Raw genomic sequence first — 12,670 nt, forward strand, 5'->3', positions numbered from 1 at the left:
ACAAATCGGAGAAGAAATTAATGAAACTGGTAAGTAAAAAATTCTTCCGACTCCGGAGTTAATATCGCTGTACCTTGTTTTGTTCGTAAGTAATAATTATGTAAACAACATGCAGCTTTAATAATATCAATTGCTGTGTCCTAACGCGCGCTAAAGCGTTCTGTTTGACGAAGCCTCGCGCGACGTTAAAACAGGACGCTGCAGCGCTACTACGCAGCGCTAAAATACGCGTCCTATCTGACAAAGCCTTAACATTTATTTTGCTCATAATTTTCAGGATTTTTTTCCACAGTGTGTTGCTAATAATAATATGTGTTGCTAATAAAATATATGTTTTCGTTTTGCAGGTGACGCGTGCGATCACGGAAACCACGTACCAGGCGTTCCTGCGCTCGGAGGCGTACGTGTCGTACGTGAGCGCGGCCACGCAGCCGCTCTCCTCGCCCGACGCGTCGCCGCCGCACAGAGACGTACGTGTCGTACATGTCGTACATGTTGTACATGCCGTACATGTTGTACATGCCGTACATGTCGTACATGCCGTACATGTCGTACATGCCGTACATGTTGTACATGTCGTACATGCCGTACATGTTGTACATGTCGTACACGCCGTACATGTTGTACATGTCGTACACGCCGTACATGTTGTACATGTCGTACATGCCGTACATGTCGTACATGTTGTACATGTCGTACATGCCGTACATGTTGTACATGTCGCACATGTTGTACATGTTTTCACACGTCACAATATGTGTAGAGTTGAAATGTACTTTTGTAGGACGGATGGAACACAATAAACATCTTAGTGTCCCGTTACAGACCTGCAATATTGTAAAGTAAAAGGACGTCTCAAAACAAACAAGTGTCGAAACGTATACCCATACTTTTCGTGTATTCTAATGGGAAAATTCTGTGCTTTGTGAGTCCAGATTGACAAATTAAAATGACCCTTAATAGCACACGTAAAAACTCATACGCATCAAGAATTTTACACCAAGTAGACCTGTAGTTTACTACAGGCTGTTAAACTTTCTAAATTTGGCAAAAGATACCAATCGTCGGTTTACCCCATGGCTTGACGGTATTACCATGACACGGTCATGAATTTTTACTCTCAACACTCCTAAAGAAGTATCACTTCAAAAATGTGAAAATAAGACATTATTTTTTATCAATCCTTAGATATCAGTGTGCGGTCAACTAGCAACACTACACGAAGGGCAGGAACTAAGCGGGGGCAGTGGTGCTGCTCGACTAACGCACGACGCGTTATTGGCCACGCAGTCGAGGAGATTGCACTCGGATGTCGCGCCGTACGTAGATTAAGTGTTATTTACATTAAAAAAAAAGCAACGACACATACACTTTGGATAGTGACGTTGCACTTAGGATGGTGCTGATACTTTCCACTGACACTACAGTCATGGATTTTAGTTCAAACTATGTTTACATTTTGTGTCACTACTTAACATAAATATTTTCAAAAAATTCCATTCAATATTCCAAAAATTTGAAAAAGTTCATCAAAAATGCTTACTTACACTATTTTATAATCAAACACTTATAACAAATTAGCTTACACTTACTTTTCAATACTACACTTTGATTAATTATAGTGCTTATAGTTTTTAAACCAACACGATTAAACACTTTTCTTTATCGCACCTATACTTTTAGTCACTACACCACGTTTCAAACTAAGTTTGTAAATCCAGATATCAACAACAAGTATTATTTTAGCACTATATATCAATTTGCTTTCATTTAAGCTACCGTTTTGTTATAATTAGTGCTGTTTTTTTCTATTTCATTCCCCATTTTTAGATAGCTTCTCCTTTTGTGTTAGCAATTTTTATTTGCTTACATTTTATTACACTTCAATATTTTCTTACCAGTGTACTTTTAATAACAAATATTAAAAATCAGTTGAAGTTGAAAAGTAGTAAGAATGTTTACTCTATTTAAAAAAATGTAAGCATATAATTTTCATAAACTGATGATATTCAATATTCATTGATATAAAAATATCCAACCTGTTATAATAAGTGTCCATATATTATATAGCAATATATTGACACTTTATCTGAATTGATTTGGCATTTTTCTAGTTTTGTTCAGAAAATTTAGCTTTAGCACTACGTCAATATTTATTCGGCCTATTTGTTACTTTTTGTAAAAAAAAAACAAACAAAATTATTGTCTCATGTAGACACCCATATTGACGTCACTTTGTTTAACGCTCAAAGCGTTTTGATTAGCATAGATTACAGAATATTTTGATATCCTTACGTTAAATATAACACCGAAATTTGAGAGAAAAAGATTATTAAATAAATTTATATTTTGATGTCGTCAAAAAAAACTGTAAAAATATTTTTTTTTTTAATTGAGCAGTACTATTACAGTATTGCATAAATCTTGAATGTTTAATTCTAATGGATATCCAATATTCTATAATCCCCAATCCACTAGTAAGGCTATGTTTCGTTAGTCCCCCTAGCGCATGCGTTCACAACGCCTAATTATTTTAATTTGTCCCCGCAGCTTGATTGATTTTTGTATTGTTTTTCCCCCATGTTTGCCCCCGCGCCTGCATGTTCGCTGTTCCGACGCAATTTACACGAACGCTGCTACCTGTTACTGTTACCACACGCCTTCCCTTTTCGATCCTTCAAATTCCTTGAATTATCCTTGTTTATCGATATTCCTACATAATCCTTTTCCTCACTTTTTTATAAATAAAAATTCATGTATATTTCACCATACCAAACATATTGTATTTCTTCAACTATCCAACGCCATTTTTATCCTACATTTTGTCTACGAACACGCAAATGCGACACTTTATTCATTACTCAAATACATAATCTTCTATTTATGTATCCCCCCCCCCTCCATATATTTTTAAATCTCGCATTCACATCTCAATATCTCTGAATACATCCATCCTCTGTACCATGACACCACTTCACCTATCCCCTGTACCCCATACACTGCCCCCGTACACCGGTCCGGTAACAGACGGCTCCACAAGCGGTCGGTGTACAGCGCGCACGTGTCGTACGCGGGGTACACGCCCACCTCGCGGCAGGACTCGGAGCGCGCCAGCCTCAGCAGCGGCCGCACGGACAGCGACGCGGTCTCGCTGTCCGGCAGTAGCGTGTGAGTATCCGGTCACGTGCCACGTGCGAATGGGAAATGGAGGTTTTGCCTAGTTGGTGATGGGGCAAGTAACTGCATCAGTCGCAACAAACATGGTCGAAGAGTCGGTGGTAAGATACTGGGAAGTTAGCAGTGTGTGCAGTGAAGGTAGGCAGAGTTTTGAAACGGACTGGACGTGCATTTGCTGAAATTTCGCAAAGAAAATATTTGGTAAAGATTATGGTCTTCAACAATTTCTACAGAACTTCTGGATTGGTGAATAGCTACAATGATTGTATTGCATTGAGATGTTATGGTAAAAAATAATTTCATATACACAGTAAGTTTCGTAGGTAAGTGTGAAAAATGTTTTATTAGAACCCTAGTGCAGTTGTTTTTACATTATAATTTGCAGTAGGCTGCACCCTTTGCTTTTTTCACTAATTTGCTCACACAATGATCAGCTAAGCACATCATTCCTACATTATACATGAAGGTTTGCGCACTAAAACAAAGTGTGAATTTTTTTTAATCTCTTAAGGGGCCATGCTACGAAATGTATGTTTCTAAATCATAGTTTTTGGATAGAAATCATCATATTTAAAATCCTAAAAAAATATATAGCACAGATAAACGTTTGATCTAGTGACTTTTTTGGATAAAAACACAATACTAAACATTTGACTCGATCAAAAAAAAATCAGAAGTAACATCGATTTTAAAAGCATAATCAGTTTTATGAGAATTAGGGGAACGCTATGTTTATGAAAATTTTACATTTCATTTACTAATCAGGTTTTACAGGGATATTTTTGGATAGATTTTTAATTTAGCCCTTATTTTTTTCTATATAAAATATAATACGTAAAATGCGACTCGCGCGCACCACGTCAGTGCAGCCAGAGTCCAGCCGGACGTTATCGAGGGAGGACCTGTGCTAGTTTTGCTCCCGACCACGTTGCAGTCGCCGCTCGCGTATTAGAACCGAGCGGCGAGTAAAACGGCGAGCATGTCACGGTATAAATAAATCAGTAGTTTGATTTTGTTAGTTATCCTAGGATTATTGTTGTAAATATAAATTAACTTCTTATTCTATACTATTAAACGAACAATATTTGTTTGTAAATACAGTGTGGAAATTTTCGATGGGCCCTGGGTGAAAGTACTAGAAATACTGGAGATAGCAAATTTCCTTTATTTTTAAAAAGAAATAGAACTGCATTCAAAGATTTTCAAAAATTCATTTTCTTCGACCGGGAATCGAAAGAACTATTAAAACCGCATCAAAATCCGTTGCGTAGTTTCAAAGATTTAAGCGTACAAAGGGACATAGGGACAGTGAAAGCGACTTTGTTTTATACTATGTAGTGATTTAAAATTATGTTTTAAAAATTACCTTGCCTGAGATCCTCTTTTTTATGGGTTGTTGAATAGGAATAGCGGCAAAGTTTTGAAGTACTAGTAGAAAGACTATTATGATGTTGGTTGATCTGTATTCAATGAGTATGACAAATATTATTTTTTATGAAACAACAATCCAAGATGGCGCCGACGAAAATTTGACTTTTTTCGTGATGGGTGTCATTTTCATGGTTTTTGGGGTAGCAATTAACGAATATGAGGTCAAAACTATAATCCAAGATGGCGCCGACGAAAATTTTACATCTTTTCGTCATGGGTGTCATTTTCATGGTTTTTGGGGTAGCTATTAACCAATATGAGGTCAAAACTAAAATCCAAGATGGCGCCGACGAAAATTTTACATCTTTTCGTCATGGGTGTCATTTTCATGGTTTTTGGGGTAGCTATTAACGAATATGAGGTCAAAACTAAAATCAAAGATGGCGCCGACGAAAATTTTACATCTTTTCGTCATGGGTGTCATTTTCATGGTTTTTGGGGTAGCTATTAACGAATATGAGGTCAAAACTATAATCCAAGATGGCGCCGTCGAAAATTTTACATCTTTTCGTCATGGGTGTCATTTTCATGGGTTTTGGGGTAGCTATTAACCAATATGAGGTCAAAACTAAAATCCAAGATGGCGCCGACGAAAATTTTACATCTTTTCGTCATGGGTGTCATTTTCATGGTTATTGGGGTAGCTATTAACCAATATGAGGTCAAAACTAAAATTCAAGATGGCGCGGACGAAAACTTTACATCTTTTCGTCACGGGTGTCATTTTCAAGGTTTCTGAATTCTGCTCGAAAAATATGTAAACGGTTGTAAGAAAAATATACCAAATTATCGACGGTAACATTGGGGATTTGTAAATAGCTGTCTCAAAAACCTTGAAAATGAAACTCATGCCGTAAAGATGTAAAATTTTCGTCGACACCATCTTGGATTTTAGTTTTGACCTCATATTGGTTAATAGCTACCCCAAAAACCATGAAAATGACACCCGTGACGAAATTTTGTCAAATTTTCGTCGGCGCCATTTTGGATTTTAGATTTGACCTCATATTTATTAATAGCTACTCCAACTCTTTGAAAATGACACCCATGACGAAAACATTTCAAATTTTCGTCGGCGCCATCTTGGATTTTAGTTTTGACCTCATATTGGTTAATCGCTACCCCAAAAACCACCCACATTTGCTACTTAGGAAAAGTTCAGATTTAAAGAAGACAGGTAATGTGACGAATATAATTTATTTCATTCCGACCGTTTCTCGGAATAACATACATTTACTAAGAAGGGTTTAATATATTGCCGGTAACATAATATTATGATGTATGATAATAATTAATAATTCATAAAAAAGTATTTTATACATTTCTTAAAAAGCTTCGATATTGTATACAATAATACAAATCATTAATTGATTATTATTCAAATTGTTGTAAAATAGTCACACTTTTTTAAGTTGGTTGAATACACTAACTTACTTATTATATACTTATATTCAATTATTATTTTGCCTTTTTTATTTGTTTTACTTTTAATTATTATTACCAATATTTTCAGAAGAAAATAAATTAATGTATCCAGAACGAGAGTTTCATTTTAAACTTTAAATGTATGTATAAAATAGACCAAAAAATTTTTACGAGAAATTAACAATAAATTATCTTTTATATTGTTTCTATCGATTTGAATAATAAAATAAAATTTGAAAAAGGAATGTTTCCTTTCAGAAAAATTTGCTATCCCTAGTATTTCAAGTACTTTCCATTCAGGGCACATCGAAAATTTCCACACTGTATATATACAAACAAATATATAAATATGCAAATATTGCTCGTTTAATGGTATAGGATAAGTAGTAAATTTATTTATCAACAACATTCCTACGATAGCAAATAAAATCGAACTACTGATTTATTTATACTGTGGCATAATCGCCCGCCTTCATAGGTCACCGGAGTTCATGCCGCGCCGGCTCCTGCGCAACGCGGGCGCGAGCCATCTCAGTGCCTAAAATGCCTAAACTTTCAGTATAAAGGGCTCTTAAAACAAAAGATAAATGAAAAAGAGAAACTACACAATGACACTTCAATGTTTAATCTTAAAAAGTTCTGTTACACAAAATTAGTCCTGAACATGAAAATTTATCAAAAGATCATACAGTGACAAAAGTTACCTCGTCTTTGCACACTTCTACTCAAGAAACAGTGTAACAAATAAAAAAAAGGCAGAGTTTAATATTCATACTAAACAAAAAAGACTCATATGAATGATAATAAGGTCCCTTGTCCCAATAACTTACATACCCTTATTACATAGGGATGGGATGTCAATACGAGGCCCTCGTGACAGTCGGGAGTCGCGGCATCGCCAACGACTGTACGGGCTCGATCGGCAAGCTGTTATCAACAAGGAGCAGGATACCGCTATGGTAAGTTGAGATCTGGGTAGAAGGGTAATTTATTTGAACGCAAAAGTGGGGGTAGGATTCAATATTTATGAGGGTAAACCAAAAAAAAGAATGTAGAACTAAATTTTGTTCAAAATTCGGTTGAATACAGGTAATGGTGGTAAAAAAATAATTTAGGCGTAAAATTTTATCTCTTCCGTTAACTTGATTAGAGTAATTTTTAGTTTAATTGAGTGAAATTATACTACAAAATCACTATTATGGTCAAAGTTATAAATCTCATCATATCAGTATGTATTTTTTTTTATTGAAATCTATGTAATTATACGATTTACAGTAGTTTTCAACAAAGTCTAGTTGTAAAAATAAATGTATCTAATTTCCTATACATAATTTTATCCACAGATGATACCACGCACCCAACGCGTGCAATCCGAGCAACTCCGCGTGCTGCCGCCTAGTGAGTTCGCACCGCTACTGATCGAGAAGTTGGAGCGTGTGCGACGCGACCGAGAGAACAAGGAGCGGTTGGAGAGACGACTCGCTGAGGTGAGGGATGGTCATTATAAATCAATAGAAAATAGGTTACCAATACAATTCAACATGTGAAAAAAATAGCGTATGTACCGAGCACACGTGTCAGAAGTGAAACTACTTTGACTAGATTCAAAGGTACCAAAGCCGTCGCCTTACTCCATGACGTTATGGTATTGTTATGATGCAACCTTGAAATTTTACTCTCAATGCCCCTAAAGAAGTTTCACTTCAAAAATAAATATCGGAATAATATAATTATTAGAAGAAAGAAAGAATTTATTGAATGGGGGAGACTTTACATCTTTTCGATGATTACTACGTACGCAAAGTTCCAATCGGAGCAGTTTGGTAGAGCAGAGACCCTTACAGGGTATAATTCATAAGTAATGGTACACTAAGTGATTCTGTAATAATGTAGATGAATGAAAATTTGTACGGAGAGTAATTTAATTGTATTTTTTGTAAAAAGACTTAAAAGTGTTTGAATGTAACAGGGCGAATGTGACGAGACATCGAGCCAGGTGCTGCCGCCGCAGCTGGTGGCGGCCGCCATAAGGGAGAAACTGCAGCCTGACGACGACAACGATCAGGATATTTTAGGTAATTATCAATTCAGTTTCTGATGGAATAATGCTCAGGACGCTTTACTTTGCAAACATTGTGACGTATAAATTTTTGAAACTTTTTGGTATATTTTTTCTTTTTAACGTGATAACGTTTTTAAAATCGTTTTAGTCGGGTGACATGTTCAGAAACTTGTGTCACACCAAAACCTCACGAGTGCGATCGCAGGTATAACGAGAGAGAGACGGACCGATCTCCCGTCTCATATCGAGCGCTGCCACCAATAAGACGTTATCACGTAAACATCTCGATCGTAAACCTACTTTACAAACAACCAATTTTTTTTAATATGTATGTGTGTGTTGCAGACCAGCACGTGTCGCGCGTGTGGTCGGAGCGCACGCCGGGCGCGTCCCCGCCGGGCGGGCGCCGCCGCCGCGCCCCGCGCCGCGCGCCCTCCTGCCTCTCCGCCGACTCGGGACACTGCGACGAGCCGCCCGCTGCGCGCAGGTATGGATTTTTGCTGACTTATAGAAATTTTCCAGCTTATAGAAATTTTTCCGACTTATGGATTTTTTCCTGGCGTATAGAAATTTTCCTGGCTTATAAACATTGTCCTGACTTATAGAAATTTTCCTTTTTTTTAATTTTCCCGCTTCTTTAAATTTTCCCGACGTATGGAAATTTTCCTGACTTATCGTAGTTTTCCCGACTTATGGCGTAAATTTTCCTGGCGTATAAACATTTTCCTGACTTCTATTTAATTATGCGACAAAGGGAAATTTTCCTCACGTATAGAAATTTTCCTTGAATATAGAAATTTTCCTGTCTTATGGGAATTTTCCAGCTTATAGAAATATTTCCGACTTATGGATTTTCCTGGCGTATAGAAATTTTCCACACGTATAGAAATTTTCCTGTCTTAATGAAATTTTCCGGGCTTATGGAAATTTTCCTGGCGTATAGAAATTTTCCTGGCTTATAAACATTTTCCTGACGTATAGAAATTTTCCTGACGTATAGAAATTTTCCTTGTTTATAGAAATTTTCCTGTCTTATGGAAATTTTCCAGCTTATAAACATTTTCCTGACTTATAGAAATTTTCCTTTTTTTTAATTTTCCTGCTTCTAGAAATTTTCCCGACGTATGGAAATTTTCCTGACTTATCGAAATTTTCCCGACTTATGGCGTAAATTTTCCTGGCGTATAAACATTTTCTTAACTTCTACAAATTTTCCTGGCTTATAGAAATTTTCCTTGTTTATAGAAATTTTCCAGCTTATAGAAATTTTCCCGACTTATGGATTTTTCCTGGCGTATAGAAATTTTCCTGACTTATAGAAATTTTCCTGACGTAAAGAATTTTTCCATTCTTATGGAAATTTTCCAGCTTATCGAAATTTTCCCTACTTATAGTAATTTTTCCTGACTTATCGTAATTTTTCTGTCAATCGAAATTTCCCTAACTATTGTTAAAATCATTTTTCTAATCTTCCTAAAATTGGAAATTTTTACGACTGATTAAAGTAAACCACCCACCTATTCCCACCCACATCCCGTACGCTATGCTCTCTATCCACAGGCCGCGCGTGCGCAGAATGGCTCAGTATCTGCATAGCTAGCGAACGTATAAACTCGCCCGGTCGTTGGGCGTGGTACCTACATATTTCGCAATAAAAGGTAGCCTATGTCCTTTCTCGGATATCAAAATATCTCCATACCAAATTCCATGCAAATTGATTCAGTAGTTTAGGCGTGATTGAGTAACAGACAGACAGACAGAGTTACTTTCGCATTTATAATATTAGTATGGATTATTTGATTCGCAGATCAACAAGCAAGAAAGCGGCGACGGAGCTGACGGACAGCGGCGTGTCGGTGGTGAGCGAGGGCACGGCGAGCGGGCTGAGCGCGGCCAGCGAGCCGCGCATCCTGCTGTGGATCGCGGAGGGCGAGCGGCTCGACCGCCGCGCGACGTCCGCCGACCGCCGCGACCGCAGACCCGCACGGTATTGTACAACACAACCCAAAAAAAAGACTTTCTGGATTCAGTCCCCGCGCTCAAGGCCCGCGATAGAAGCTATGCAATAGCTTAAAAATTACAAATGTGAAATTTTTCGCATTTAATATATGGCTAAATGTTACTATCCTGATAAAACAACGTTAATGTTTGGGTTAAAGTCATCAGATGAATATCTGCTGCGATCTGCATGTGTCATAATAAAACATACGTTTAAAGACATGTGTGTGTGTGTGCCCCAAAAGCCCTCTAAAACAAAATTTCACTACAATAAAATGTGTACTGTAACAACGCCTTGCTCTGAATCGCGCAAGCGAAATGTTTTCACTGTAGAGCATATACATATACAACTGTTTGTGACGTTCATCGGGGCCTTCACCTCCAGCTAGTCCAGTAGACTGATCGAGTACCCTCCCTTTTTCGATGGAGAAATTCCCCCTTCCATGTATCATTAAGCACGAAAAACCTACTAATATATCATATTGTTTCCAGTGGTGGTGGCAGCAAGTCGAGCAGCACCAGCGGTGGGGGTGGGGCTGGGAGTGGGACGGAGCACACGGTGGTGGTGGCCCACTTCCTGGACGAGAGCGTGCCGTACCGCTTCAAGGTGCCCGCCAGCCCGCTCACGCTGCGCACCTTCAAGGAGTACCTGCCCAGGAAGGGGAACTATCGGTGAGCGATGGGGTTTATAATCGTGGTTATCAAGAAATATAATGGTGGTTAGAAAGTGAATTGGAAGAATCGTTTATGTTTGATGTAGTGTTTTCGTTTGTATGTGACGTCACAGAGGTCTAACGTGTAAAAACATGGAGGCGTTTGATTACGTTGTACGTGCGATTTTGTTATAAAACGAATTCAATGATGCTTTTGATCGTGTCACTCATAAACTTTTGTTGTAAAATCTTAGTAAATTCAACTAATTGTGTTGTTTGGTAACGTTGTCAGTTAAATGTGTCCAATAATTTGGATATTTGATTTATGTACAGGATTAATATGATTGAATTTATCGAAATTATTAAATGGAGTTCCACAGGGTTCTCATTTAGGTCCGTTACTTTATTTAATGTTCAGTGTTCATGTCAATTAGTTTTTGGTCTGTTCTTTTTTTTTTCTCCAATTTCATATTGTGGGCTAAATTAAGTAAAAACCAATAAAATTGTAATTCTTACATCTTTATTAGCTAACAAACAATTTTTAAATCACTTAAACTTATTGGTTTTTGCATACTTTCAGATATTTCTTCAAAACGGAGTGTGCAGATCTAGACAACACGGTGATCCAAGAGGAGGTGAGCAGCGACAGCGACACGCTGCCCATGTTCGAAGGGAAGGTCATGGCTAGGGTCAAGAGCATTGACTGAATTTGGACCTTATGTGTATCGGGATAAGGGTGTTATTACAACTTGTATGAAGAAAGAAGAAATGGACATTTTAAATGATTACTTGACTATAAGAAATGGTTTTGTTGTCAAAGATACAAATGTATCCAGGTTTTACGGTTAAACACAGTTTTAAGTGTCGTTATTGTTTTTGATGACAAGTGAAGTACACTAATTAATAAATTACTAAATGAAGGTACAAATAAAATTATTTGTGTATCTGTAACAAGATATGATGATTGTTTTTATGAAAGAAAAGTGACAAAAGCTTATGTTGGTAGCTTGTACGACACTAAAAATAAAATTTGGTGTAATAAGATGAATGATTATGAATGAACTAAAAATGTATTTATCGCAAATAGAAATATTGACAAAAATAAATTTGTAACATGGAATAACTTGACGATTGTTCGTTTGTACATCTGTACGTGGGCATGACGAAAACGAAGTTTTATTTTGAAATTTTTAATTTTGTATCTACTAAGGCAACGAATATTCATTATTGTTTTAATATATTGTCGATCCCAATGAGAAAATTGATACTTACATTTACTGTCCTAAGGAAATAGTTGAAAAAACTTAAACATTATTTTTAATTTTTTTTTTCATTTACTTGTTGGGAGCGTCAAAATATTACAAAAAGACCCAGTGACAAACAATGCTATAGCATATATGCAACTATAAAGTGAATATAGATTAAATAAATTATCTGTTATCAAATAGTGCAGATAAAAAATATGACAATGTACATAAATACTGTCCTGTATTGTATAGATGTAAGTAGTTAATACTGCCAGTGCTGAATGTGGCCAGAGTCATGTAAGTATATATATTATATGAGTGTCGTTTTGTCTGTTATAGCGTGTTTCCGAGTTGTATCTCATTGGTAAAAGTCAGAAAACAAATCTAGAAAAAAAAACAGCGTTTTGCTTGATATTTTTAATAGAAGATCTTATAAATAATAAAAAAATTTATCGAAACAGTTCAAGTAGTGGCTTATGACCTGTCAAAATGACATTTCACGCATCGGTCCGCCATATTTCTGTGTTTCTAATAATAATGTTCTTTAAAATTAAGCCCGTTAAGTACATTTTCCTATAACATGTATGTTCCAGCCCAATATATAATTTTCGAAAGAGATAACTCGACGAATCACGCATTACTATTTTAATAAAAATATAAAATTATCAATTATGTTA

General features: G+C 36.6%; 1 protein-coding gene across 4 annotated transcripts in view; it reads left to right on the forward strand.

Annotated features, from left to right (window-relative positions):
- LOC149486823 (axin-like) overlaps nucleotides 1-12,176 on the forward strand; it is a 74,256-nt gene extending 62,080 nt beyond the window's left edge. For 3 of the 4 annotated variants that reach the window (XM_089698484.1, XM_089698485.1, XM_089698486.1), the window contains 10 exons: nucleotides 348-470; nucleotides 1,189-1,319; nucleotides 3,028-3,168; nucleotides 6,881-6,992; nucleotides 7,377-7,520; nucleotides 8,003-8,108; nucleotides 8,441-8,582; nucleotides 9,903-10,082; nucleotides 10,586-10,765; nucleotides 11,327-12,176. In XM_089698484.1, coding sequence (XP_089554610.1) covers nucleotides 348-470; nucleotides 1,189-1,319; nucleotides 3,028-3,168; nucleotides 6,881-6,992; nucleotides 7,377-7,520; nucleotides 8,003-8,108; nucleotides 8,441-8,582; nucleotides 9,903-10,082; nucleotides 10,586-10,765; nucleotides 11,327-11,453 — 1,386 coding nt within the window. In that variant the 3' untranslated portion in view covers nucleotides 11,454-12,176. The remainder of the gene's footprint in view (nucleotides 1-347; nucleotides 471-1,188; nucleotides 1,320-3,027; nucleotides 3,169-6,880; nucleotides 6,993-7,376; nucleotides 7,521-8,002; nucleotides 8,109-8,440; nucleotides 8,583-9,902; nucleotides 10,083-10,585; nucleotides 10,766-11,326) is intronic. The other variant, XM_089698488.1, reaches the window with a different exon arrangement.
- The last annotated feature ends 494 nt before the right edge of the window (nucleotides 12,177-12,670 follow it).

This window comes from Colias philodice, chromosome 8 (assembly GCF_061535455.1).
Source record: "Colias philodice isolate Cphi_HAF_F1 chromosome 8, ilColPhil1 Martin Lab GWU primary, whole genome shotgun sequence".
In the NCBI taxonomy this organism is placed as follows: Eukaryota; Metazoa; Arthropoda; class Insecta; order Lepidoptera; family Pieridae; genus Colias; species Colias philodice.